Below are 24,593 nucleotides of genomic sequence, written 5' to 3'. Positions count from 1 at the left end.
ACCCACTCCAGTATCCCGGCCTGGAGAATTCCATGGACTGTATGGTCCACGGGGTCGTAGAGTCGGCCACGACAGCGACGTTCTCTGACTCATTCACTCACTCAAGGCCTCTGCTCTGGGGAGGAGGTGCGGCCAGCCCCGGGGACACTGGCGGCGCCACAGGACACAGCTTGCCTGGGGGAAGCCACACTCGGTCACACGGCCTTCGGTATAAGCACTTTATTTCAGTTACAATGGTGCCACACAGAACTACAGTAGCACGGAACGCGATAATACAAAAAAGTAGATTCCCAGCTCCAAACCCCACTCCCCTGTCCCCGCAGAGACGCCGGCCCGTGGGGCTCCCTCGAGGGAGGGCGGCTGCCCAAAGCTCCAGGGCAGGGGGCGGGCACCAGGCGGGTGGGGGCTTCGCTTGCTTCCACGCCTGCGTTGCCCCTGCCCCCCGGAAGCGGTGAGGGCAGCGGACGCCCCCTCTGGCTGGACCCTTGGCCCTGGACGGCTGCCGTTCGCTGGGGGGCTCCCAGTCCCCAGACCAGGGGGCTGGGACCCTGCTCTGGGGAGGCTGGAGAGCGGGAGAGAGCCCGGCCCTCCGTGGCGGGGTGAGCGGCAGCCTGCGAACTCCGCTCCTTCTCCGCCCCCCGACGACTCCCCGCCCCAGCTCAGGGGCGCATCTGACAGGGCGCCTGGCGGTGGCCGAGCTGCAGTCTGCTCCTCCGGGGGACTCTGGCTCCCCTGGGGGGCGGCGGGCCTCCCTGAGCTCCGCCCGGTGGGGGCGTCCCAACGCGGCCATCCCGACCAGCTGCGGCCGCGCGGCGGCGACGGCATTGCCCGTGCCCTACCACCTCAGGCCAGACCCACCGTGCCTGCCCCCTGAACCGCGCCCCCAGCTAGGAGCACCCCCCAAGAGGAGGAGGGTCCCCGGCAAGTACTGTCTCCACTCAGCCAGGCCTGAGGGTGGGCTGGAGCCCGGGGCACGTTCAGGGGGTCCTCAGACTCCTGACCGCGGTGCTGCTGACGGGCAGGCCCGGGGCTCTGGGCAGCCGTGAGGGGGCAACTGTGTGGGCCCTGGCGCGGAGGGCGGTCTCCTTGGCGGGGGCCTGGGCGCAGCCCCAGATAAGGCACTCAGCAGGAGGCCAGGGCTGCCTGTGGTCCTGGGAGCCAGGAAGGGAGGTGGCGGAAGTCGGAGCCCAAGCGAGGACCCGGACCCGGGGCGATGAGCGCTGCTTTCTCTCCTCTTCTTCCCCCGGGGGGAAGAGGCGTGCAAGGCTGACTCCAAAACGGCTGGGATGGGGCGCTGCAGAGCTGCCGCGGGTCCCGGGCTGACGGAGGTGCCCAAAAGCAAGGGGACGGAGAGAAGACCCCGTGGTATGGCAGAGAGCTCTGACGGGGGGGTCTCAGCCTCGCAAGGCTCGTGAACCAGGTCCGGGGTGCTCGGGCACGTCCAGACTGGGTTGGAGGGCACAGACCTGGCCTCACACAGCCATCAGTCCCCTAGTGTGACTCTGGGGGCCAGAGTTTCCTTGCTGGGGGGTCCCCACCGATGGACTCTAGGTTCAGAGGCAGGTATCCCCAGGGGGTGGTGCCAACTAGCTGCCCCTCCCTCTGCTGGGAGCAAGAACCAGGGGAGGGGGCTGGAACCACACACCCCAAGGGCAGAAGCACCTCTCCACGTGGGGACCTGCTCAGTGGCCCGGAATCCTGCTTCAGCCCAACCTTGTAGCAAGGAAGGAAGAGAGGGAGCTAGTCAGGGGCTTTCCCTTGTCCACAGGTTATTTAGAAAAACAGAACATAATAAATATACTGATCTTTTCCTTAAAAAAAAAAAACAAAAAGTGTTTTAAATGCATCATTTCCCTGAAGGTTTCCAGTGTATTCCACAATGTTTAAAAAATAGTTTCCCCAAAAATATATCTTTAAAGCATTTGACACAGTGGTATTTGTGGTATATCTGGTACTGCATGTGGGCGGAGGGGGCTGGGCCCCCCTGCCCTTGTCGGCGAGGGTCCAGGCCCAGTGGGCAACCCGGCTAATGCCCCAACACCCATCAGAGTTGACACATGTGTGCCTGGGATGAGCAGGTCTTCACAGGGGGTCAAATCTCAGCTTACGGTGAGAGCTCACGTCACAGGCTTGGTTCCGGCTGACCACCCTGCAGCGTCAGGGGAGGGGGCTGGCCGCCGGATGGAGGGGGCAGTCTTGTGGGCCCAGGGGTGTGTTCTCGGGCCCCCCCTTGCCCTCCATCTCGGCTCTGGGTGCCTGGCCCTTCACCAGACTTCACACTTGTGATGCGGGTTCATGGGTGAGCCGGGTGGGCAGTGGAAGTGTTCCGAGAACTCCTTGGAGTTGGAGATGGAGCCGATGACCCGGAAGCGGGAGGGGCTGTGGGGATCGGTGATGAGACCTTCGTGCGAGCTCTCGGGGGTGCGGACGGAGCACCAGACCTTTGAGGGGGTGATAAGGGAGAGGGCAGAGTCACTGCGGTCCCTGAGGCCGCCAGACTGTCCCCGTCACTGTAACAGGGAAATAAGCGCCCCTCTGGTTCTGAGACCCCCATGACGGGCCTGCCACCTGGGTTAGGAGGAAGCAGAGGGCTGGGGGGCCTTCATCTAGCTTCCTCTCCTGCAGCCAGACCAGCTGAATGTCTGTCCTGGGCATCTGAGATACACTTCACCTGCACAAAAGATTCTGCCCCCAAACCAGTTTGAACACTTTGCACTGAGTCCAGATCACTCCTTTCCTGGGCAGAACCAACTGACTTGAGACCTTGTGGCTCTGGGCACCAACAGAAGGCTACACGCTGATTGCCAACTCTAGGGACGACCTGGGACACCTTGAGTTTAAGACATTTCTAGAACTGCAGAACTGGGAGGGCCTTAGCCATCCAAGCAAACCTGTCCTCTCCTCTACTTGATGCAGGAATTCCTCTAACAGGGTTCTCGACCCTTCCTTGAATTTCTCCAAAGATGAAGCTCACCTTCTTACAGGGTAAATACCTTGTGGATGGACCCACGAGCTAGGGCTTCTCTATTGAGGAAATTTGCCTTTTGGTTTTCAGCGCTCCTAGAACTCAAGATGGCACTGTGCCTGGGTATTAGTTTTTCTCTAAAGAACTCACCTGTGCAAAGCCCAGGAAGAAGAGCTGGTTGTTGGTGAGACCCAGGGTGGGCAGTGTCTGCTCAGCCCCATTCTTCTTGACCCAGTTCTGGTAGGCCTGGTGGGAGAACAGAGCTCAGGGTCCCCGTGACATAGGAACAATCAGGGTGGCAGTGGGGGGCTAGTGGGGGCGACCTGGGAAGATACACCCTGTTGGGACAGGGCCTGGCTTCTGGGGGTCTTGGGCCTCAGCTCTGAGCCTAACTCAGCCTAGAGGAGCCGCCCTCTACCTGCACTCATCCCAAAGGGAGCTCATTCAACCCCACAGCTTTACATACCACCTCCATCTAAATACAGATGCACCCTGCCAGCTCCAGCCTTTCCTGGGAACATTCAACTGCTACAGCTGGACATCCAAGATGCATTTTACACACACACACACACACACACACACACACACACACACACTGCTTTCCCATCACAGTAAATGATGCCAACCACGAAAGCTGAGCACCAAAGAATTGATGCTTTTGAAGTGTGATGTTGGAGAAGACTCTTGAGAGTCCCTTGGACTGCAAGGAGATCCAACTAGTCCATCCTAAAGGAAATCAGTCCTGAATATTCATTGGAAGGACTGATGCTGAAGCTGAAACTCCAATACTTTGGCCACCTGATATGAAGAACTGACTCATTGGAAAAGACCCTGAAGCTGGAAAGATTGAAGGCGGGAGGAGAAAAGGATGACAGAAGATGAGATGGTTGGATGGCATCACCGACTCGATGGACATGAGTTTGAGTAAACTCCAGGAGTTGGTGATGGACAGGGAGGCCTGGCATGCTGCAATGCCATGGGGTCGCAAAGAGTCGGACACGACTGAGCAACTGAACCGAACTGAACCACCCAGTTACTCAGGCCCAAACCCCAGGACTCTCCTTTGATTCATCTTTCAATCAACCAAACAGCTCCAATCTAACCACATCTCACCCTTCACGTTGCTCTAGCCCATCTCTTGCCTGGACAACCTCACAGCAGCTTTCTAACTAGTCTCCTTGACCTCAAACTGGTCCAATTCCAACCCCATCCCAATACAGCAACTCAGGTCATCCTCATAAAGCAGGGGCTGGCAACATTTTCTGTAAAGGGTCAGAGAGTAAGTCTTTTCAGCTTTGGAAGCCAAATAGTTTCTCTGCTGCAACGGCTCAAGGAACACCCTGATATATGAAAGCAATCACAGGCACCATGGAGATGAGTGGGTGTAGCTGTCCCCTCTCTCCCACAACTTTGATTTATTTTTATTGATTTAGCCAGCTAAGGGCTGGATGTGGCCCCCAGGCTGTAGAGGTTGTAGAGGGTGACGCAGATCCTTCCCCTGTGTAAACCCCCGCAGTGGCTCCCGCTGCAGCCAGAATAAACCCCAAGGTCCTTGCTCAGTCAACAGAGGTCATAGCCGGGACAGCCACTCCTCTGGCCGCCCCTCCTGCACCGGGCCGTGCCCTCCATCGCTGCCACGTCCTTCTTCCTGTCCTGGGCTGTGCGAGGCTTGGGTCCACCTTGCGGCCTCGGCACTTACTCTTCTTTCCCTGCCTCTTTCTCACCCTACTGGACTCCGTTCAAAGGTCATCCCCTCTAGAAGGCCTCCCCTGACCACCCTCTCCCCTATTTTTCTTTATTCCTTTGGCCTGTCTTGTCTTCTTCATCTTATCAGCACCTGACATCATCACATTTATCCATGGAGGTGTGAACTGCCTTCCTCCCCATCCCTGACCCGCTACAGTTGGGGGCTTCATGAGAGCAGGACCCGTCGCTGTTTCGTCCTAGAACCACCAGCACCAAAAACAGCGGGTCAAAAGTTTGCAACACACTTTCACCGACTAACAGACATCGGGCAAGTCACCGGATGTTTCTGGGTTGTTTCTGGTTGGTTCTGTCTCCTGCACTGCTGCTGCTGCTGCTAAGTCGCTTCAGTTGTGTCCGACTCTGTGCGACCCCATAGACGGCAGCCTACTAGGCTCCCCTGTCCCTGGGATTCTCCAGGAAAGAACACTGGAGTGGGCTGCCATTTCCTTCTCCAGTGCATGAAAGTGAAAAGTGAAAGTGAAGTCGCTCAGTCGTGTCCAACTCTTCGCAACCCCATGGACTGCAGCCTACCAGGCTCCTCCGTCCATGGGATTTTCCAGGAAAGAGTACTGGAGTGGGGTGCCATCGCCTTCTCCGTCTCCTGCACAGTTGGCGTGAAATACCTAATCGTAGAGTTCCCGGGGGCCCCGGCCCACAGGCCTCAACACACAGTATCTCTCAGGCTTCCTGCTCTCGCTGCCACGGGGAGGAGGAGGAGGTTCTGCCTTAGCCTCTGCCATCTCTCCCTTCCAACTCAGCCAACATCGCCGAGGGCTACCCTGGACTAGACCCAGCACCCAAGCCGTCACGTGCCATCTCTCTCACACCCAGCAATGCAGGGACGAACACAGCCACACGCACAGAGGCTCAGGGAGGCTGAGTGACTCACTCCAGAACCAGGACTGGAGCCAGAACTGGCTCCGTGAGCAGTGTCCCCCTCTCTCCCTTCCTGGGCCCACTGCTGCCTGGGTCAGGGGCGGCTTCCCCTGCAAAGGGAGGGACAGGCAGGTCTTCAGGTGGATCCAGCCCAAGCCCGTTCTGGTGACCCTCAATGGGGGCTGCACTTGGGGTACATAGCCTCTGTGTGCCAGGTCCGAGCCGGGCACTTCACAGACACCCTTTCACTCGGTCCGCACTGCCACCCATTCCACAGATGCGGCCACTGAGGCCCAAAGACCCTGTTGTGCATGCCCACCAACCACTCTTAACTGAGAAGCATCTGGACAGACCCAAAGCCAGGTCTGGGGTGTGCAGGGAGGGGCCTCCTACCCGATAGGCCGCCTTGAGGCCCCCGTTGTCGGCGATGTTTTCGCCAAGGGTGTGCCGGCCGTTCACCGGCTCCCCGTTCACACTATAGTTGCCGTACTGCTCCACCATGCACTCGGTCTGCTGCTTGAATGCCTCCACGGACGAGTTCTTCCACCAGGGCCGGAGGTTCCCATCCTTGTCGTACTCTCGGCCTGCGGGGTCAGAGGGGAGCGTCAGGCTTGGCAGGGGAGAGACACAGCTGGGCGGAGGAGAGACACAGTTGGGCACTGAAGGACCTGGATGCATCAGCCATCTGGGGTGGGTGGGGGAGGGAGGAATGTGACCCGACTAAGGACCTGCACGTTCAAAGTTTCGGTAGAGCTGGATTCACCGTCGAGGCTGGTGAAGGGCCTCTGACCCTGCGCCCAGCGGCGGGGGGAAGGCAGCGGGCAGCGCAAAGGTCACAGGAAGGTCCTGCCTCCTCATTTTGCGTCTCAGGGTCCCCAAGGCAGGAGGCAATGAGGGGGATTCTGGACGTTAGCTGGTGAGATACTAACTCTTCTACTTGTCGTTGGACCAGAGAAGTCTCTGGGGTAGTGGAGGAATGTTCGCTCCCCACTGACTACAGGGGGGCGCTGTACTACCCCCCAGCACCTCACACCTTCGGGGAGCGGGGTGTCCCACTGTGAGCCTGCCCAGTCCTCACAATCACCACGTGATCAGCACAACCATTTTACAGATAAGAAAATAGAGGCCTGAGGAAATGATGGGGCTTGTAAGAGTCCACACAAATTGGCAGGTGTCTGGGCCAGGATTTTAACTTTCCATCTCTTTCTGTCTCCAAGGCTAAGATGCATAGGAGCAAAAGCAGGAGCAGCGGTGCCAGGAAGCTGGTGGGGATTCATCTGAAGGGGACCCAGAGGAACCCATACCTTGATCGTCAAAAGCATGAGTCAGCTCGTGGCCCACGACGACGCCGATGCCGCCGAAGTTTAAGGCACTGGAAGGGGAGACACGCGGGTGAGAGTGATGCCATGTGGGGCGGGCCCACTACTTCCTCAGTCTGGAGACACAGCAGAGTCCTGCAGGGCTCCAGCCGGGCCCAGAGGCAGAACCTGGAGAGCCGGCTGCATCAGCCTGTTCCCGCTGCACTCCAGGCACCGCGCCAGGCACTGCCCTCTTGGCTCAGTGCGAAGAGCCAGGACTCAGTAACTGACTATAAGGGAGCAAATGGAGGTATAGGATGGTTCAGCCACTTTGCCCAAGGGCCACTCAGCCAGCAGAGAGCAAGCCTGGAGTTCAGATCCAGGCCTGTGAGGAATTCACTTCTGAGACTTCTCACCCTTCCCAACTTCCCAGCTGAGACTGTTCTAGAATATCACTAGAGGGGCACTCCCCTGTTTGGGGCTCCTGCCTCCATGATGGCATCACCGACTCGATGGACATGAGTTTGAGCAGGCTTCGGGAGTTGGTGATGGACAGGGGAGGCCTGGCATGCTGCCAAGAGTCGGACACTACTGAGCGACTGAACTGAACTGCCTCCATGATGAGCCCTGAGTTCTCACTGTGTAGGGACTCTGAGGTCTAGGAGACCCCGGAGGGAAGCACAGGGAGTGAGAGTGTTGTTTCCATGGCAACGTCTCCTGGCTAGTGGAACGGAGGCGGGGTCAGCTGTGGGCTGACCCAGCTGTCAGGCTGGCCCGGGGGGCGGTCTGCTGAGGGGTTGCGGGGGTGGGGAGGAGATGGGACGGAGCCTCAGGAGTGTCCTACTTGGGTGAAGAGCGGGTGTAGAATGGCGCCTGCAGGATTCCGGCCGGAAACACGATCTCGTTCTTGGTGGGCGAGTAGTAGGCGTTCACCATGGGCGGGGTCATGCTCCACCTGCAAGCGAGACACACGTGGAAGATCCGACCCCACGGAGGGCAGTAGGCGGGGACAGCCCATCTTGGGGGTGTCGGGAACCCTGAAAGTGTGGATTCCCCTGGACCCCGGCCCAAGGCATGCAAGCATGAGGTAGCACTACTTTTGAGAGAGGAAACTAGAAACACCCAAATGTCTGTTAGGAAGGAATTGGTTGAATTCGATGTCACATCGCACAGTGGAACAGTGAGACCCTGGCAAAGAGCGAAATGCGTTAACTAGTAAGGACCTACTGTAGAGCACAGGGGGGCGAGACTTCTCAAGGCTCTGTAAGGCCTGTATAGGGAAAGAATCTAAAAAAGAGTGGATGTGTGTACGTGGAGAACTAACTGGTTCATCTCATTGTACCCCTGAAACTAATGCAACCTTGTAAATCAGCTGCACTGCAATAAAAATTAAAAACCAAAAAAGAGAAAAAAGCTCCCCGTTCTCCACCATGGTTGTACCATTTTACATCTCCACCTGCCAGGCTGGATATTTCCAGGTGCCCAGCATCTTCTTCCACACTAGAAACTATCAACTTTAGCCGTGTTAGCAAGTGTACAATGAAATCTCATTTTATATTTCATTTCACTATTAAAAATGTTGAACATCTCAAAAAAAAACCAAGGAACAAAATGGACCATTCTACACTAAAAAGTCATTACTCTCCAGGCTCAAAAAGGAGTGTGTCAGCAGTTTTCAAAGTGTGCTCCACGGATACCTGGTGAGATGCTGCTGCTGCTGCTGCTGAGATGGGAAGCCCCCAACTCCCTTTCAGGGGCTCTGTGAGGCCGAAACTATTTTCATTAAAATACTAAGATGCTATTTACCTTTCCCACCGTGCTGACATTATACGGATGGGGGAAGGCAATGCTGCGTAAAACTGCCGGAGCCTCCGCTGAGTCAAGGCGGAGGTACCAGTTCAGTGGGTCACCATGTTCTTCACCAATAAAAAAATAAATAAAATCTTTTCACTTAAGAACATCCTTGATGATGCAGCATAATAATTACCTTCATTAAATCTAGACCCTTGAGTGCAAGTCTCTTAAGAGTCTGTGACCAGATGGAAAGCACTTGTAAGCATTTCTGTTTTTATTTCTTTTTTTTAATCTTTTGGCCACACTGTGGCGTGTGGAACCTTAGTTCCCTGACCAGGGATCGAACCCACGTCCCCTGCATTGGAAACATGGAGTCTTAACCAGTGGACCACCAAGAAGTCCCAGCATTTCTGTTTTTTTCACGGAATGCCATTTGTACTTGAGAGGATGATGGGTGTTTGACAGGCGTTTTCTTGAAAATGAACAGTGAGCGCATCACCTCAAGCAAAACAACTGACGCGGTTTGTTGCCAATGATAAAAACTCAAGGTTTCAAAACAACTGAAATTTCAAGCAAAAACTTAAAAAACTGGTGTCGACCACGGCCAACTTGATAGCTGTCCAATACTTAAAGACTTTTTTCTCTGGAGGTCAGCAGCAACATTACCCGATGTAGACTTGTTTTGGATATATAATGTATAATGAAGATGTCACTGTTTGGAAGATATGTGAAACCCAGTGAAGCACTGTTTTCCAAATGACCAATGCATGGTGTTACAAAGTCACGCATGGGTAAAGGAAGGATCCATTCAAAGCGCAAGGCACACTGATGAAACATTAGTGTAACAGAATGTGAAAAGTTTACGAACATGGTTTCAGACTCTGTGGTGCAATTAACCAGACAATCTTATTTGCAAAATAGAAACAGAGACACAGAGGTAAAAAACAAACCTATGGACACCAAGGGGGGAAAGGAGGGTGGGGTGAATTGAGATGGGAATTAACATATATACACTACTGATACTATGCTGCTGCTGCTGCTGCTAAGTCGCTTCAGTCGTGTCCGACTCTGTGCGACCCCACAGACAGCAGCCCACCAGGCTCCCCCGTCCCTGGGATTCTCCAGGCAAGAACACTGGAGTGGGTTGCCATTTCCTTCTCCAGTGCATGAAAGTGCAAAGTGAAAGTGAAGTCGCTCGGTCGTGTCCGACTCTTAGCGACCCCATGGACTGCAGCCCACCAGGCTCCTCCGTCCATGGGATTCTCCAGGCAAGAGTACTGGAGTGAGGTGCCATCGCCTCACTGATACTATGAATCAGATAGATAACTAATAAGAACCTACTGTATAGCTCAGGGAACTCTGCTCAGTGCTCTGTGGCGACCTCAATGGGAAATCCGAAAAAAGCAGGGACATATGTATGCGTGTGGCTGATGCGTTTTCCTTACGGCAGAAACTAACACGACACTGTAAAGTACCTATACCCCGATAAAAATTAATTTTAAACAATCACTGCCTGCCACGTTTTGGAGTAGTATCAGTGAGGCATGTACACATGTATCAAAAAGACTGCTAAAATATTCTTTCCTTTTCTAACTACATGTCTGTGTAAGGCCAGAATATCTTTACATATTTCAAAACAATATATTGCAACAGACTGAAGGCAGGAGCAGACGTGAGAATCCTGCTGTTTTCCATTAAGACAGACATTAAAGAAACTTGTAAAAATTAAAACATTACCTCTCTTTTTAGTAAACTTTAAAAAAACAGTTCTTTTTCACAACATTTTCAGAAAAGTCAGTACAATCCCCATAAACGGGCTCTTGGGGGTTCAATGATTTTTTTTGAGCGTAGAAGAGGCTTAGATGGTAGATATTAATGAAAAATCTGGCCTCCCAATGATCGTTCTGATATGAAGGACCAGTGGGGAGTGGAGTGAGACAGAAAGGGTGTTTTCTCCGAGAGCCTAGCTAGTCAGTATGTCTCTTCCAGGTAAGCCCCACAGAGATGCATTAAGCGTGGATGCATTAATGAGTAGGAGACTTAATTTAAATGGAAAAGTTTAAGCTAAAAGACTTCTAGTAAATTCACAACACTGGGGTAGTGCCTGCACCGTATTCTGGAGATAAAGACCACTTTCTTGTACGTTTCGGGTGTACTGTGGTTGAAGACAGAAAGAGAGTAAACAGAGCTGTTCAAACCCCTGTTGTCCACAAGGGGGAGCCAGCAGCAAAGAGAAAGAAGTGGCTTTCGCCCTTTGGCTTCCCTGATGGCTCAACAAGTGAAGAATCAGCCTGCAACGCAGGAGACGCAGGAAAAGCAGGGTTGATTCCAGGGTCCAGAAGATCCCCTGGAGTAGCAACTGACAACCCACTCCAGTCTTCCTGCCTGGGAAATCCCATGGACAGAGGAGCCGGGTGGGCTACGGTCCATGGGGTTGCAAAGAGTCAGACAACGGAATACACGTGCGCATGCACACACACACACACACACACACACACATCTTATCTGCAGACAATGAAGCAAAGCCCTGAAGGCCGCAGCGGCAGAGCTGGGCAGTGATGGCAGGTGGACCCCCTCTGCCAACAGGCTGGACGCTAAGGACACGCGGGCTCAGGCTGATCCCGGCACCCGGCATCTGAGTGGGATAACACCAGTCCCCGCAGCTCAGAGGGCCATCAGGACACTTATATCCCCACACACGATTCAGGCTGAAGGAGCTGGGCCCCCACACCCACCTGCGGGAGCCAGCGTCCTCCCAGTGAGGCCCAGGGACTTACTGATCTCTGTTGGGCGCTTTCCGGAGCTGATCGGCAGTGACCCTCCAGGAGAAGTTGAAAAACCGCATGGCGTTCTCGAAGTAGAGGTCTGGCACAGCGGTGTACTGGGCAGGAGAGAGCAAGTCACAGGGTCAGAGCATGCTCAGCTCCTCGAACGCAAACCCCGGCTTCTAAAACCGAGGAAGCTGAAACCCCGCATGGCCTGGGCACTGGTCCGCAGGGCAGACAAAAGCGAGGGGCTCGGGGCTGCAGGCTGGGGCACTTTCCTTGGCCCGCATTCTGGCCGGGGGCTTGCACCCTCTCCCTTCAGGGGCACACTAAGAGCTTCACCTAGGGCGGCCCAGCAGGGTCTCAGGGCAACAGGAAGCCCCTGCCATCGTGCCAGGGCCTTGGGTGGGCAATACATCCAGCGGGGTCCAGAACTTTCTGCGATGATGGCCAGGTTCTATGCGTGTGTTGTCAGGTACGGTCGACATCACCACATGTGGCTCTAGGTCATTTCAAATGTGGCGAATGCAACCTTTTAATTTAATGAATTAACTGATTTTAATTCTCTAAAGTAGGGACCTGTGGCTAGCAGCTGCCACACTGGCCAGTACAGATCTCATAAATGCAGCTGGGATCTGTGAACTACCAGGGCGCAGGCATGACTGCACACCTTCCTCCCCACTCAGCCTGGCCTTTCGGCTCTTGCCACAGGTGTGAGGTTCTCTCTCAGACCTGCTCTTTACATCAGGGCTCCGGTGAAAGGCCAGGCCCTTGGGGTCCGGACTCTAATCCAGATGGGGTCTGCCTGGGCTGTCTCCAGGAGCCCCTCATCTTGTATCATGATACCCTGGAGCATCTAAAATTATTCTCAAGGAAAAAGGCTGCGGATGAGTCCCATATTCTCAGCTGTAATTTTCATATTCTTAGGTTTTAAATATAACCACAACGAGAGGTTATTATAATTTCACAAATGCCTGAATTCACAAATTTCAATTACAAGGTATAAAACGTTCGGGGCAGAAGCACAATCCATTTAACGGAGTGATTTGCCCAAAGCTCTAATCACCAGGGACGCATCAACTACCCTGCTGCCTAAATTAAGCTTAAACGTGCATCTGGGGTTTAGCTTCCTCCTTCCCATTAGCATTTCAAGGTCTGAACAAGAGGTCCAGGTTTCTCCGGGGAGGTGGGGAGAAGCCGGGGGATAGGAGGCAGGTCCAGGTTTCTCTAGGGGCTGAGAGCTATAGGGGGCTCCGCTCTGATGCTTTTAGGGATGCAGATTATCTCTATGCCTTCTAGGATCTGGTCGCCCCCCTCCCCCATTATCTCCCACTCATTGAATGGAGCGGACTGTGCTGTGCTGGCCAAGGACTGCTGGTGGGTCCTGGGAGGCAGGGGCCACTGGCTGGCCCCAGGGGAGAAGGGAGGAGAGATCGGCCCCCTGGTGCCCAGTCCATCCCCAGACCCCACACCACTTCATCTCAAGATGTCTTGACAGTCATGGTGCCTCCAGCAGCCCACCCAGATCAGCCTCTGCCCTTTCCCAAGTGGAGGGCCCCCCAGGGGCATTTCAGGAATGCAAGGGGGCAGAATGCAAGGGAGCCACTCACGTCATTGAACACTTTGTCCAGCTCCTTGGGGTCCATGATAAAGTTGGGGTAGCCTATCATGTTGTAGATCGCGTCCGCCTGGGCAGGAGAGACACGGAGGACAGTGAGCGCTCAGCAGGGCTCTGTGGGTGCCGGGCTCAAGGTCGGGGCCCAGGGAAAGCGGCCAGGCCCCTCTCCTCTCAAGACTTTCACCTTCCTTTCTCTTGTCTAACTTCTCCTTATCCTCGGGATCTCTGCCTCAATGTCACCTCTCCAGGGAAGCTTTCCGTGGCCTCCCTGCCGCTGCTGCACCATATCCAATCCATCGTCACATCACTCTGTACCTCTCCCTTGCACATATATTTTTTAAAAATTATATTTATCTGGCTGTGCTGGGTCTCAGTTGCAGCACATGGGATCCAGTTTCCCAACCAGGGGTCGAACCTGGGCCTCCAGCGTTGGGATCGCAGAGTCTTAGCCACTGGGCCACCAGGGAAGTCCCTCCCTTGCACACTTAGCACGGTCTGTTTTCACCCAGTCATTAATCCGAGCCTCGTGTTCACGGCTCTCCCGCCATCGTGCTGGCTGCCCGCATCATCCGTGTTGGGCTCACCAGCTAGAGCCAGTCTCTCCTTCGCCCACCTCCTCCTCGGAGGTCGCGGCCCTCTGTGCAGGGCCCCTCCCAGCTCCCGGCCAGCCTCACCTTTTCCTTGGCCGATTTCCGAGTATCTTCATCCATCCACTTCAGGGTGCTCAGGCTCTCTTCAAACGCCTTCTTGATCTCCAGGATGATCTCACTGGCCTGAGGAGACAGTCAGGTGTGGGCACTGAACTTGGCCATGGGCAGCGGGCATCCCATGGAGAAGGATGCTGTGGGGCCAGAGACTAAACTCAGATCCTGGCTCCAGGCCTCGTGCTCCGAGGTGCTGGGCTGACCCCAACCTCCTTCCTCTAAACACTAGCATCCTGTGAGAAGAGACGGATTTCTATAAACAGGGCTCCCTGGTCAAATACACTCAGGGCAAGCTCTGGGAACACTGGAAAAGACTCTTACGGCGGGACTTAGCAGTGCCTTTACGGTGCCATGCACTGCAATTCTTTTCAGAAATGTTAGGACATGTATCTGTTCTCAGAGGTAGCGGCTCATGGAATTCCTTTTGGATAGACTGGGCTTTAAAATCTAGAGAAGCCGAGTTCTGAGGGGTGGTTCCAGAAAGACTCTGTTCAAACTGGAGATGAATGTCAAAAGCAGATCCAGAGGCTGAAAAAGACTCTCCAGAGCAGGGGAAGGGGGAGTCGGGCAGCAGGAGGAGCAGACAGACTGACGACGGACAGAACGTGACTCAGAATCTGCATCAGCCACTAACAGGCAGGTCACGTACGAGGTGTGAGTCAGTTTGCTAACCTCTGACTGCAAATAAAAATCTGTGCAGTTAAAGTTAGTAATAAAAATGGTACCAAAGGAAATCAAGCCTGAATATTTATTAGAAGGACGGATGCTGAAGCTGAGGCTCCAATACTTTGGCCACCTCATGCGAAGAGCCAACTCGTTGGAAAAGACCCTGATGCCGGGAAAGACTGAGGGCAGGAGGAGAAGGGGGTGACAGAGGATGAGATGGCTGGATGGCATCACCGACACGATGGACACGAGTTTGAGTAAACCCTGGGAGGTGGTGAAGGACAGGGAGGCCTGGGGTGCTGCAGTCCGTGGAGTCTCAAAGAGGTTGACACAAGTCATCGACTGAACCACAACAACGACACAGCGGCTACCCTCCCTGAGCCCTCATTCTGCTCCAGTTGCTGTCCGTGCGCACAATGCCGTCCAGTCTCCGCCTGCGGGCTGGACGCGCCCACCTCCATGTCCTTGGGCTCAGAGTATTGTCCCAAGACCCCCACCAGGAAAATACAAAGCGGGCATCGGGGCGGGCCCGGCTGGCTCCAGGTGCTCAGCCACGGGTGTCCTGTGCCCGCCACCACTTCAGGTCAAGCTGTTCTGCCAACATGACCTCTCTGGGCCCTGCCTACCCTTGGAGGTGGAGACGGCCAGACTAACCTCCCTGGGAAACAAGGAGGGCTACATGAAATCCTACAGACAAAGTGCCTGCCACTATGATCATATTCTCTGTTGTAGGTAACTCAGATTACGCAAGGCTTTAGAAAATGGAACCTTGGAGTTAGGGCTGGAGCCCTGGCCCGGGGTAGGGCCGGTCCAGAGCGGATGAGAGCACAGCCTGGCAGGCTCACGGGGGAGGCGGGTGTGACGTCACGGCCTTCGTGTGTGTGGGGGGCACTTACTATGTTCTTGCTGTCCTCGGCGAAGGTCGCTTTGACGAACATGGGGCCCAGGGCGAAGCCCAAGGTGTTCTCTGTGTCACTCACACAAAACTTCCAGCGGGGAAGACATGTCTGGAAAACACAAGTCAGAGGGGTTAGTTGGCACTGTCTGTCTGGGAGGTGGCAGAGCGGGGTCTGTGCTTCTGTCCAGAACTTGAGGGAGACCTTTCCTGACCCAGCGGAAGTTATTTTAGGCACTGGACCAAAAGGCCCGGGGATCACCCTAATCCCTGCCATCAATCGCTTCCTGCAGAGCACTCCACAGATGCTGAGGTATCCTACAGAGCCACCAAAACGGACCTGGGAGGCAGATGAGGACATAGTCCGCAAGGGGAAGCCACTGGTCCAGTCACCCTGCCGCCAGAACCATGGCATGCCGGACTCCACACCCCACGCCCCTCCTCTCTCCTAGAGGATGCTAAGGATCCTGGTCGCAAAGAACCTTGGAAAGTTCCCTTTCTACCCCCAAGTAACAGAAAACCCCAGAAGGGCTGCAGCCCCATTTAAAGCCTCTTGGAGAAAGAGCCACCACCGGGACCCTGTGGGATGACCGAGGTTCATCCGACCTCGGTCTCACCCACAAGCCCACCAGCCCACAAGATGTGCTGGAGGCTGGGCTGCAGCCTTCCGGAGCCGGGCCTGGGGCCAAGCACCTGGGCTGGGCTCAGCCCTGCCTGCTCCTCTGCCCAGACCACCTTTGTGGACAGTCCACGTGACCACAAGCGGTGGCCCTGATCACACAAACCCCCGCGCTGCAGGGAAGCCGGTCCTTTTAACTCTGAAGAACAGGTGGTGAAAATCACCCAGGCTCAGGGCAGCCTGCTTCACAATAGCCATCAACTGAAAACAACCCAGATGCCCATTGACAGGCAGATGGATGAACAAAATGTGGTATTTTCATACAACAGCACACGACTCGGCAACAAAAGGGGAAGGAGCGACGGACGCACACAACATGGGTGAATTTCACTGCCATTATGCTGAGCAAAAGAAGCCCACACGGTGTGTGGTTCCATCTACACCCACCTCTGGGGGTCAGGGCTGATGGGGGGACCGATGGGGGTGCAAGGGAGCCTCCTACACAGAGCACTCTGGACAAATGGGTGATGGACACGCTCGCCACCCTGATTGGGCTGGTGGTAACGGAGCGATTTCATTTGTCAACACTTACTGAACTGTATACTTAATGTACACATTTTTAGTCCATTCAGTTCAGTTCAGTCGCTCAGTCATGTCCAGCTCTTTGCAACCCCATGGACCACAGCACGCCAGGCCTCCCTGTCCATGACCAACTCCTGGAACTTACTCAAACTCATGTCCATTGAGTAGGTGATGCCATCCAACCATATCATCCTCTGTCATCCCCTTCTCCTCCTGCCTTCAATCTTTCCCAGCATCAGGGTCTTTTCAATGAGTCAGTTCTTCGCATCAGGTGGCCACAGTTTGGAGTTTCAGCTTCAGCATCAGTCCTTCCAATGAATATTCAGGACTGATTTCCTTTAGGATGGACTGGTTGGGTCTCCTTGCTGTCCAAGGGACTCTCAAGAGTCTTCTCCAAAACCACAGTTCAAAAGCATCAATTCTTAGGCATTCAGCTTTCTTTATGGTCCAACTCTCACATCCACACATGACTACTGGAAAAACCATAGCCTTGACTAGACGGACCTTTGTTGGCAAAGTAATGTCTCTGCTTTTGAATATGCTATCTAGGTTGGTCATAACTTTCTTCCAAGGAGCAAATGTCTTTAATTTCATGGCTGCAGTCACCATTTGCAGTGATTTTGGAGCCCAGAAAAATAAAGTCTCTCACTGTTTCCACTGTTTCCCCTTCTACTTGTATGTAGTTGGGCTTCCCAGGTGGCTCAGCGGTAAAGAATCCCCCTGCCCAGCAGGAGACTCGGGTCGCATCCCTGGGTTGGGAAGATCCCCTGGAGGAGGGCATGGCAACCCACTCTAGTATTCCTGCCTGGGAAATCCCATGGACAGAGGGGCCTAGTGGGCTACAGTCCATGGGGTCGCAGAAGAGTCAGACGTGGCTCAGCCACTAGACAAAAACAATAACAAATTATACGTTAGTTTAAAAGATCCTTAAATACCAGAGGGAAGAAAGAAAAAGGCCCTCCAGCCTTTTCTAAGTTCTTTGAATACTTCCTGGTTGTTAAATCCATTTAAACTCTCCCAGCCATGTGCCCCCACCCTGCCCTGGGTGCAGAGGCCAACCATGCAGGAGGTCAGGACCAGAGGACTGTAGCTCCTGGGTTCCGTGAAGGCTCCAGGCTGGGGCGGCTGAATCACAGACTGATTCTTATTCATTGTCTTCTCAGGAGATTCTCTGCATAAACCCATCCATACATGTGTGTGTTCATTAATTCACAAAGCCAGTGTGCTCTGAGCAGTTCAGCTATACCCTGACAGCTAGGGCTAGGTCCTGCCCTCAAGCGTCTCAGTTGAAGCACCCAGAACATCTGGGGGGAGAAGCAGATGCAGAACAAGCTTAACAGCATCAGCAACAGTAGTTAATGCTTATTAAACGTCTATTGGGTGCATTACTTTACTAACAGAGGTCCGTCTAGTCAAAGCTATACGGACCTTTTCCAGTGGTCATGTACGGATGTGAGAGTTGGACCATTAAAGAAAGCTGAGCGCCAAAGAATTGATGCTTCTGAACTGTGCTGTTGGAGAAGACTCTTGAGAGTCCCTTGGACTGTAAGCAGATCCAACCAGTCCATCCTAAAGGAAATCAGTCCTGAATGTTCACTGGAAGGACTGATGCTGAAGCTGAAACTCCAATACTTTGACCACCTAATGCGAAGAGCTGACTCATTGGAAAAGACCCTGATGCTGGGAAAGATTGAAGGCAGGAGGAGAAGGGGACGACAGAGGATGAGACGGTTGGATGTCATCACCGACTCGATGGACATGAATTTGAGCAAGCTCTAGGCGTTGGTGATGGACAGGGAGGCCTGGCGTGCTGTAGTCCATGGGGTCAGAAAGAGTCAGACACGACTGAGCGACTGAATTGAACTGGCTTCTGGGCCCTATTCCCTAGAACCCTCCTACAACCTTACGAGGTAGGTTCTCTCTGTGCTCCTTTGTGGAGTGTGGTACCCTTTAGAGCAGACTTTGTGGGGATCCCCCTGTGTAATCCCAGTCAGCCCTCTGGGAAACAGGGCAGTGATGAATTATCCCATTTTGCAGATAGAAAGACTAAGCTCCCTGATCTAATAATGAAGTGATTTGCCCAAGGCTGTGTGGTTAGGAGACTCTTGAGAGTCCCTTGGACCCTGATGCTGGGAAAGATTGAGGGCAGGAGGAAAAGGGGACAACAGAGGATGAGATGGTTGGATGGCATCACCGACTCAATGGACATGAGTTTGAGTAAACTCCAGGAGTTGGTGATGGACAGGGAAGCCTGGCGTGCTGCAGTCCATGGGGTTGCAAAGAGTCAGACACGACTGGGCGACTGAACTGAACTGAACTATGTTAGGAATTTATTCCTAACCTAAATATGTTAGGTTAGGAACTTCCCTGCTGGTCCAGCGGTCAAGAATCTGCCTGCCAATGCAGGGGGCGTGGGTTGAATCCCTGGCCCGGGAAGGTCCCACATGCCACAGGGCAACCAAGCCCGTGTGCCACAACCACTGAAACCCGTGCACCTAGAGGCCGTGCTCCACTCTAAGAGAAGTCACCACAGCCAGAAATCACAGCACTGCAACTAGAGAAAGCCCCTGCGCACAGCAGCGGGAGACCCGGAGCAGCCAAAAATACATCAATAACTAAATAAAATTATATTAAAAAAAGGTTGTCTGGTCAGAGGAGGCAGTGGAAATTCAGACCTTCTGATGCAAAGTTCTGCGTTATTATCTCCCTATATCAGTGGACAACTGGACGCTCTATAAAGCTTTAGGAAATTAAAAGTGTTTTCCCACATGGAGGCCATTCCCCAGGGTCCTGTGAGATGAGGTCAGGAATGATCCCAAACAAAAGATGGGAAAACGGAGGCTGAGAGAGGCGCCAGGACTACCCAAGGTCACACAGGGCTGTCCTGTGAGTTGTGCTGGATACAAGCTGGGTGGACCCGGCCGGGACCCAGGAGCAGTCATGACGGGGTGAGGAGGGTTGGAGAAGGAGAAATAGATAGGCAGTATCTTCCATCCCTCCACCCGGGGGCATCCAGCGACCCCCGGCCCAGAGCCTCGCACCTGCAGGGTCTCCCAGCTACCCTGCTTCTGCCCAGGCCTCCGTGTGTCCCACCAGCTCTCAGCATCTCACTAGTCAAAGCGGCAGCTGCACTTGGAGCCTGGCCCAGGGACTCTAAGTATCAAGTCCAGTAGTTTTACATCTACTGGTCCTGAAACCAACCTCCAGAACTTTCCACCTTGCAGATCTGAAATTCTGTACCTATTTGACAACTCCTCACTCTGCCCTCCCCTCTGCTGCCTCTGGAAACTATCAGGACGCTCAGTTGTAACTTTTGGTTCCTGCAGAGCAGAAGCTGAGTGGTGCAGAGCTTAGAAGGACAGGCTGTGGAATCAGACATGCTGGGTTTGAAAGCCACTCTCCACTTATGGAACTCCCAGGCGGCTCAGACAATAATGAATCTGCTTGTGATGCAGGAGAGCTGGGTTTGATCCCTGGGTTGGGAAGAACCCCTGGAGAAAGGAATGACAGCCCACTCCAGTATTCTTGCCTAGAGAATCCCTTGGACAGAGGAACCTGGAGGACTATAGTCCATGGGGTCACAAAGAGTTGACACAACTGAGCAAGTAACACTTCCACTTTCTCCACTTAGGAGCTGTGTGACTCTAAATAAGCCCCTTCGCTCACTGAGCCTCAGTCTCCTCATCTGTAAAATGGGATGATGGTAATAGTTTCCAACACTGAGCACTGTTGTAGGAACTTGGGGGAGATAATGTCTATAAAGGTAAACATCCAGCAGGGATATTTTTTATTTATTATTACCAATAGTGGGTAGCCAACAGTACTAAAAGTTCTAGTCATCCAGATCGGGGTTTGAATTTGAGCTTGACCACCTCCTTGCGGGGTGACTAGGGAAAGCCCTTTCCTCCCTGAGCCTCAGGTCTCTCATCTGTAACCCGCGGGGTCGGGGGAAAGCAATGATGGAGGTGTGTGCTCGACACACAGGGCTGTCTCAGTAACTGCCTTGCCGGGTCCTGGTCGGGCCCCTCCTGTATAAAGGCCCCGGGAGGCCCAGGGCTCCAGGGCAGAGTCCCTGCCTGCTCAGGTCTGCACCCAGGCGCTCCTCAGGGCTGGACCACGGTAGGAGGAGCAGCTGGAGCAGGGAGGCGGGAAGGGCAGCCAGCTCTTCCCCTCCCTTCCCTGCAGGGCCAGGGCGACCGTTGGGCTGAGGAAGCCCCTCTGCTTCAGTTCAGGGCTTGTTCCTCAGCCCCCTTCCCACCAGAAAGAGGGACACGGAGAACCCTGCCCCAGGATGAACTGTGAGACCCACATCCTGCCATCCCCTGAGTCCTTATCTGGCCCCGCCCACTCCCCCTGGACTCTGGGAGGGGTGGCGGGGCAGAGTCCAGGGAGCCAGCTGTGCCCATCCTCTAGGGTCTTGCAAGCAGTGGTCCTGGTGGGGACAGGCGCTGGCCAAAGGCTTGGCTCTCCAGCTTCTGGTCTGTGGCTGGGGGACCTCTCGGCTTCTCACCGGGGCCCTGGGTTGGGGGTCCCCTCAGCACCTGCAAGGACTGATAGTTTCTACCAGCTCCCTGGGCAGAGCCTGGCACACGGTGCCCACAACAGACAGAGATGACCTCCGCTTCCTTGAGGAGAAGGTGGAAGTAGCCGGTGGGCAGGGGTCACAGTGGGGCATTTAAAGTAGCAGAGACCCCCCTGGACTGGGGCCTGGGAGGATAAAAACATCAGCGGACACTGGCGTACTTTCTGGGAGTCGGGGGGCTGCTCCAAGGGTTTTATATTTATGGGGAAGAAGTAGGATTACTGGAGGGCCCTGTGTAAAAGGGGGCTGAGGGTGGCACCCACTCTGCAGGGATGTGACGGTCACGTGAGTTCTATTACACAAGGAAGCCTCAGAACCATCGCACCTGAGAAGAAGTCAGACGGAGAGAACAGAAGCCACCTTTCGCAGTAAATTAGCCAAATCTCTGGGTCTACTTTATACTTGTAGTTCAGTAGTGTCTGACCCTTTGCGACCCCGTGGACCGTAGCCCGCCAGGCTCCTCTGCCCATGGGATTTCCCAGGCCAGAATACTGGAATAGGTTGCCATTTTCTCCTGCTGGGGATCTTCCTGGCCCAGGGACCGAACTCAAGTCTCCTCCTTGGCAGGCAGATTCTTTGCCTCTGAGCCACCTGGGAAGGAAGCCCGTGTACTTGAAGACTCAGTGTAACCGCCCCTCCCTGGAGTCCCCTGTCCACCCCGCTGTCTTAGGTCCCCTTCCTGGAGGCCCCTGTCCACCCCGCTGTCGTGTAACCGCCCCTCCCTGGAGGCTCCTGTCCACCCCGCTGTCGTAGGTCCCCTCCCGCGCACACCAGGGCGGGTCCCTTGGGTGGCCCTCTTCCTCGTCTGCCTGGCACCTACCTCCCTGTGAGTTGTAGGGCCTGGTGCCCAGCAGGCGCTCAGCGTGTGTGGGGGAAATGCATGCTGACAGGCTCACCTTCTTGGTCCCATACATGACTTCCATGAACTTCTCGTCGGCGTCCTGGAAGCGCTGATCAAGGAAGGAGCTCGTCTTCCGCACCAGGTTCCAGATCATGTAGTTGTTCAGCAGGCTGCAGCAGGAGCACAGACAGGCTCAGAAGTGCCCGGGGCTGGACACAGCAAGCCCCCCGCTGACCTTGAGGGGTCACAGACACACACGCTGGATGGTGGGTGCCACTCGGCCAAAGCAGGGAAGGGCTGGCCACTTCCAAAGCTTGAGGGTGTCCCGGCCAGAAGGCCAGAAATGGGAAAAGGGGCCTAAGAATCGGATGGGCAGGAAAGGACGCTCTCACCAGCCACGCCCAAGTCTCCATGAATGGGAGCTCTCACTGCCCCCGCCCCCAGAGCACAGAGGGTCATCAGGGGCTGATATCACCTTTGTAGGCAAGGCACCTTCACACACACAGGGTGTTCACTATAATGAACATCCAGCCTCAAACCGGAACCAATCTAAATGTCTGACAACAGGGAATGGTGAATAAAGAATCATATTTATACTCGATGGACTATCAAGGAGTTATGAAAAATGAGACGTGCAGAGGCCTGGGTTGACATGGGGAAATGTTTATGATAAATGTTAAGGAAAGGCAAACCATCCATGTGGTCACAATGATGGGGAAAAAGAGGAACGATGTATTAGAACATCCATCTCTCTCTTTCTCTCACTTACAGATCCATGCTTCCCTCTACAAATGCACACACACACACACACACACACACATCCCATAAGATCAACATAAGCGTTCTGGGTAATTTTAATTTTTGTTGCTTTTTTCTGTAGTTTAAAAAATTTTCTACAACACATCCTTTTTATTTGTCCATACCGCAAGGATTGTGGGATCTTCGCTCCCTGACCAGGGATTGAACCTGGGACCCTGCCGTGGAAGCCCAGAGTCTTAACCCTTGGATCATCAGGGAATTCCCTATAACAAATCTTTAAAATTAAAAACAATCATAAGTATTAGCTAAAAGTGTTAGCGAACATTTCCTGAGTCCCATTCGGGGCCCGCACTGTGCTAACGTACTTCACACCACCTGTTTCACTCAGTTCTCACAACAACCCTGTGTGGTAAGTGTTATTTGTATCTTCGTTTCATGGATGAGGAAGATGAACCCGATAAAGGGAAAGAAACGTGCCCCAGGCTACCAAGGGGGCCGGTGGAGGAGTCAGGGTGCCCTGCAGCCTCTCAGAAAAGCCAGCCCAGGGGACGTCCCCGGTGGTCCAGTGGCTAAGACTCTGTACTCCCAAAGCAGGGGCCCCGGTTCGAACCCTGGTTGGGGAACTCGATGCCACATATTGCAACTAAAAGCTCCCGAGTGCTGCAGCTAAGACCCAGCACAGCCAAATAAAGATTTTTAAAAAGCCAGCCCGTGGGCCGATTTCCCGGGTCAGCGTGTCCCCGTGCTGGCTGAGCAGAGGGGCCGTGTGCAACCTCAAGGCTGCCTTCGCGGGGCCCGTCCCCGGCCGCTGGGTGCCCTTACCATTTGTCTGTGCTGTTGATGAGGGTGGAGACCTTGCTCAGGTATTCTTTGTCGTAGATGACAATAGGCTCTGATTCATTGATCTCCACGGGGTAGAAGATGGTGTTGAGGAAGGGCAGCCAGTTGATGGCGGGCGCCAAGGTCTGGAAGGGAAGCGGACAGGGTGACTCTGGCTGGGCTGCCTCTCTTCAGAGCCCAGGTCTCCAGGTCGCTCTTCTGAAGAAGGAGCCCTCCTCTCCCCACCCACTGACAAAGCAGAAGAGTTGGGCGCTGGCTGATGGTGCGCTGGGCAGACGTCAAACCCAGGCTGGCTGACTCCGTCAGAGTCCCTGTACACAGAAGGATGCATACGAGGCGCCAAACACCGAACTGTAACTTGAAATGGAAGAAGAGCAGACACGGGGACAGAAGGGGACAGAAGCAGCAGCTGTCGGTCAGGCCCTCTAACGCCAGGAGCCACCGCGGGTGGCACACGTCTTCTCTCAGCCAGACTGCCCGACAGGCCTACGTGGTAGGTACCATTATCCCCACTTCATTGATGAAGAAACTGAGCCTCAGAGGGGTGTGTCATGGGGGTGTGCAGAATCTGGAGCCAAACTGCCTGGGTTCATACTCTTACTAGCTGTGTGATCTCAAGTAAGCTGATGAAGCCCTCTGTGCCTCAAGGGCTTCCTTGGTGGCTTAGATGGTAAAGAATCCGCCCACAAAGCGGGAGACCCAGGATCGATCCCAGGGTCGGGAAGATCCGCTGGAGAAGTGCATGGCAACCTACTCCAGTATTCTTGGGCTTCCCTGGTGGCTCAGATGGTAAAGAATCTGCCGGCAAAGCAGGAGGCCCAGGTTTGATCCTGGAGTCGGGAAGATCCCCTAGAGGAGGGCATGGCAACCCACTCCAGTATTCTTGCCTGGAGAATCCCATGGACAGAGGAACCTGTGGCGGGCTACAGTCTATGTGGTTGCAGAGTCAGACACGACTGAGTGACTAACACCTCACTTTCTGTGCCTCAGGATCTCTGAAAAGTGAGGCTTATCTTCCTAGAAACCATCCCATAGGGTTACTA

The 24,593-nt window shown here is 54.3% G+C and overlaps 1 protein-coding gene across 3 annotated transcripts in view; it reads right to left on the bottom strand.

Annotated features, from left to right (window-relative positions):
- Positions 1–204: 204 nt before the first annotated feature.
- The window catches only part of ECE1 (endothelin converting enzyme 1), a 125,109-nt gene continuing 100,720 nt past the window's right edge, over positions 205–24,593 (bottom strand). For all 3 annotated transcript variants that reach the window (XM_044938148.2, XM_025278776.3, XM_044938149.2), the window contains 11 exons: positions 23,533–23,675; positions 22,007–22,121; positions 15,329–15,439; positions 13,737–13,835; positions 13,055–13,132; positions 11,457–11,560; positions 7,730–7,840; positions 6,892–6,959; positions 5,981–6,171; positions 3,116–3,211; positions 205–2,441 (listed from right to left, as the gene is read on the bottom strand). In XM_044938148.2, the coding sequence (XP_044794083.1) occupies positions 2,265–2,441; positions 3,116–3,211; positions 5,981–6,171; positions 6,892–6,959; positions 7,730–7,840; positions 11,457–11,560; positions 13,055–13,132; positions 13,737–13,835; positions 15,329–15,439; positions 22,007–22,121; positions 23,533–23,675 (1,293 nt within the window). In that variant the 3' untranslated portion in view covers positions 205–2,264. The remainder of the gene's footprint in view (positions 2,442–3,115; positions 3,212–5,980; positions 6,172–6,891; positions 6,960–7,729; positions 7,841–11,456; positions 11,561–13,054; positions 13,133–13,736; positions 13,836–15,328; positions 15,440–22,006; positions 22,122–23,532; positions 23,676–24,593) is intronic.

Source organism: Bubalus bubalis, chromosome 2 (genome assembly GCF_019923935.1).
Source record: "Bubalus bubalis isolate 160015118507 breed Murrah chromosome 2, NDDB_SH_1, whole genome shotgun sequence".
In the NCBI taxonomy this organism is placed as follows: domain Eukaryota; kingdom Metazoa; phylum Chordata; class Mammalia; order Artiodactyla; family Bovidae; genus Bubalus; species Bubalus bubalis.
Note: the sequence above shows the minus strand (reverse complement) of the source record. Positions and strands in the feature narration are given on the sequence as shown.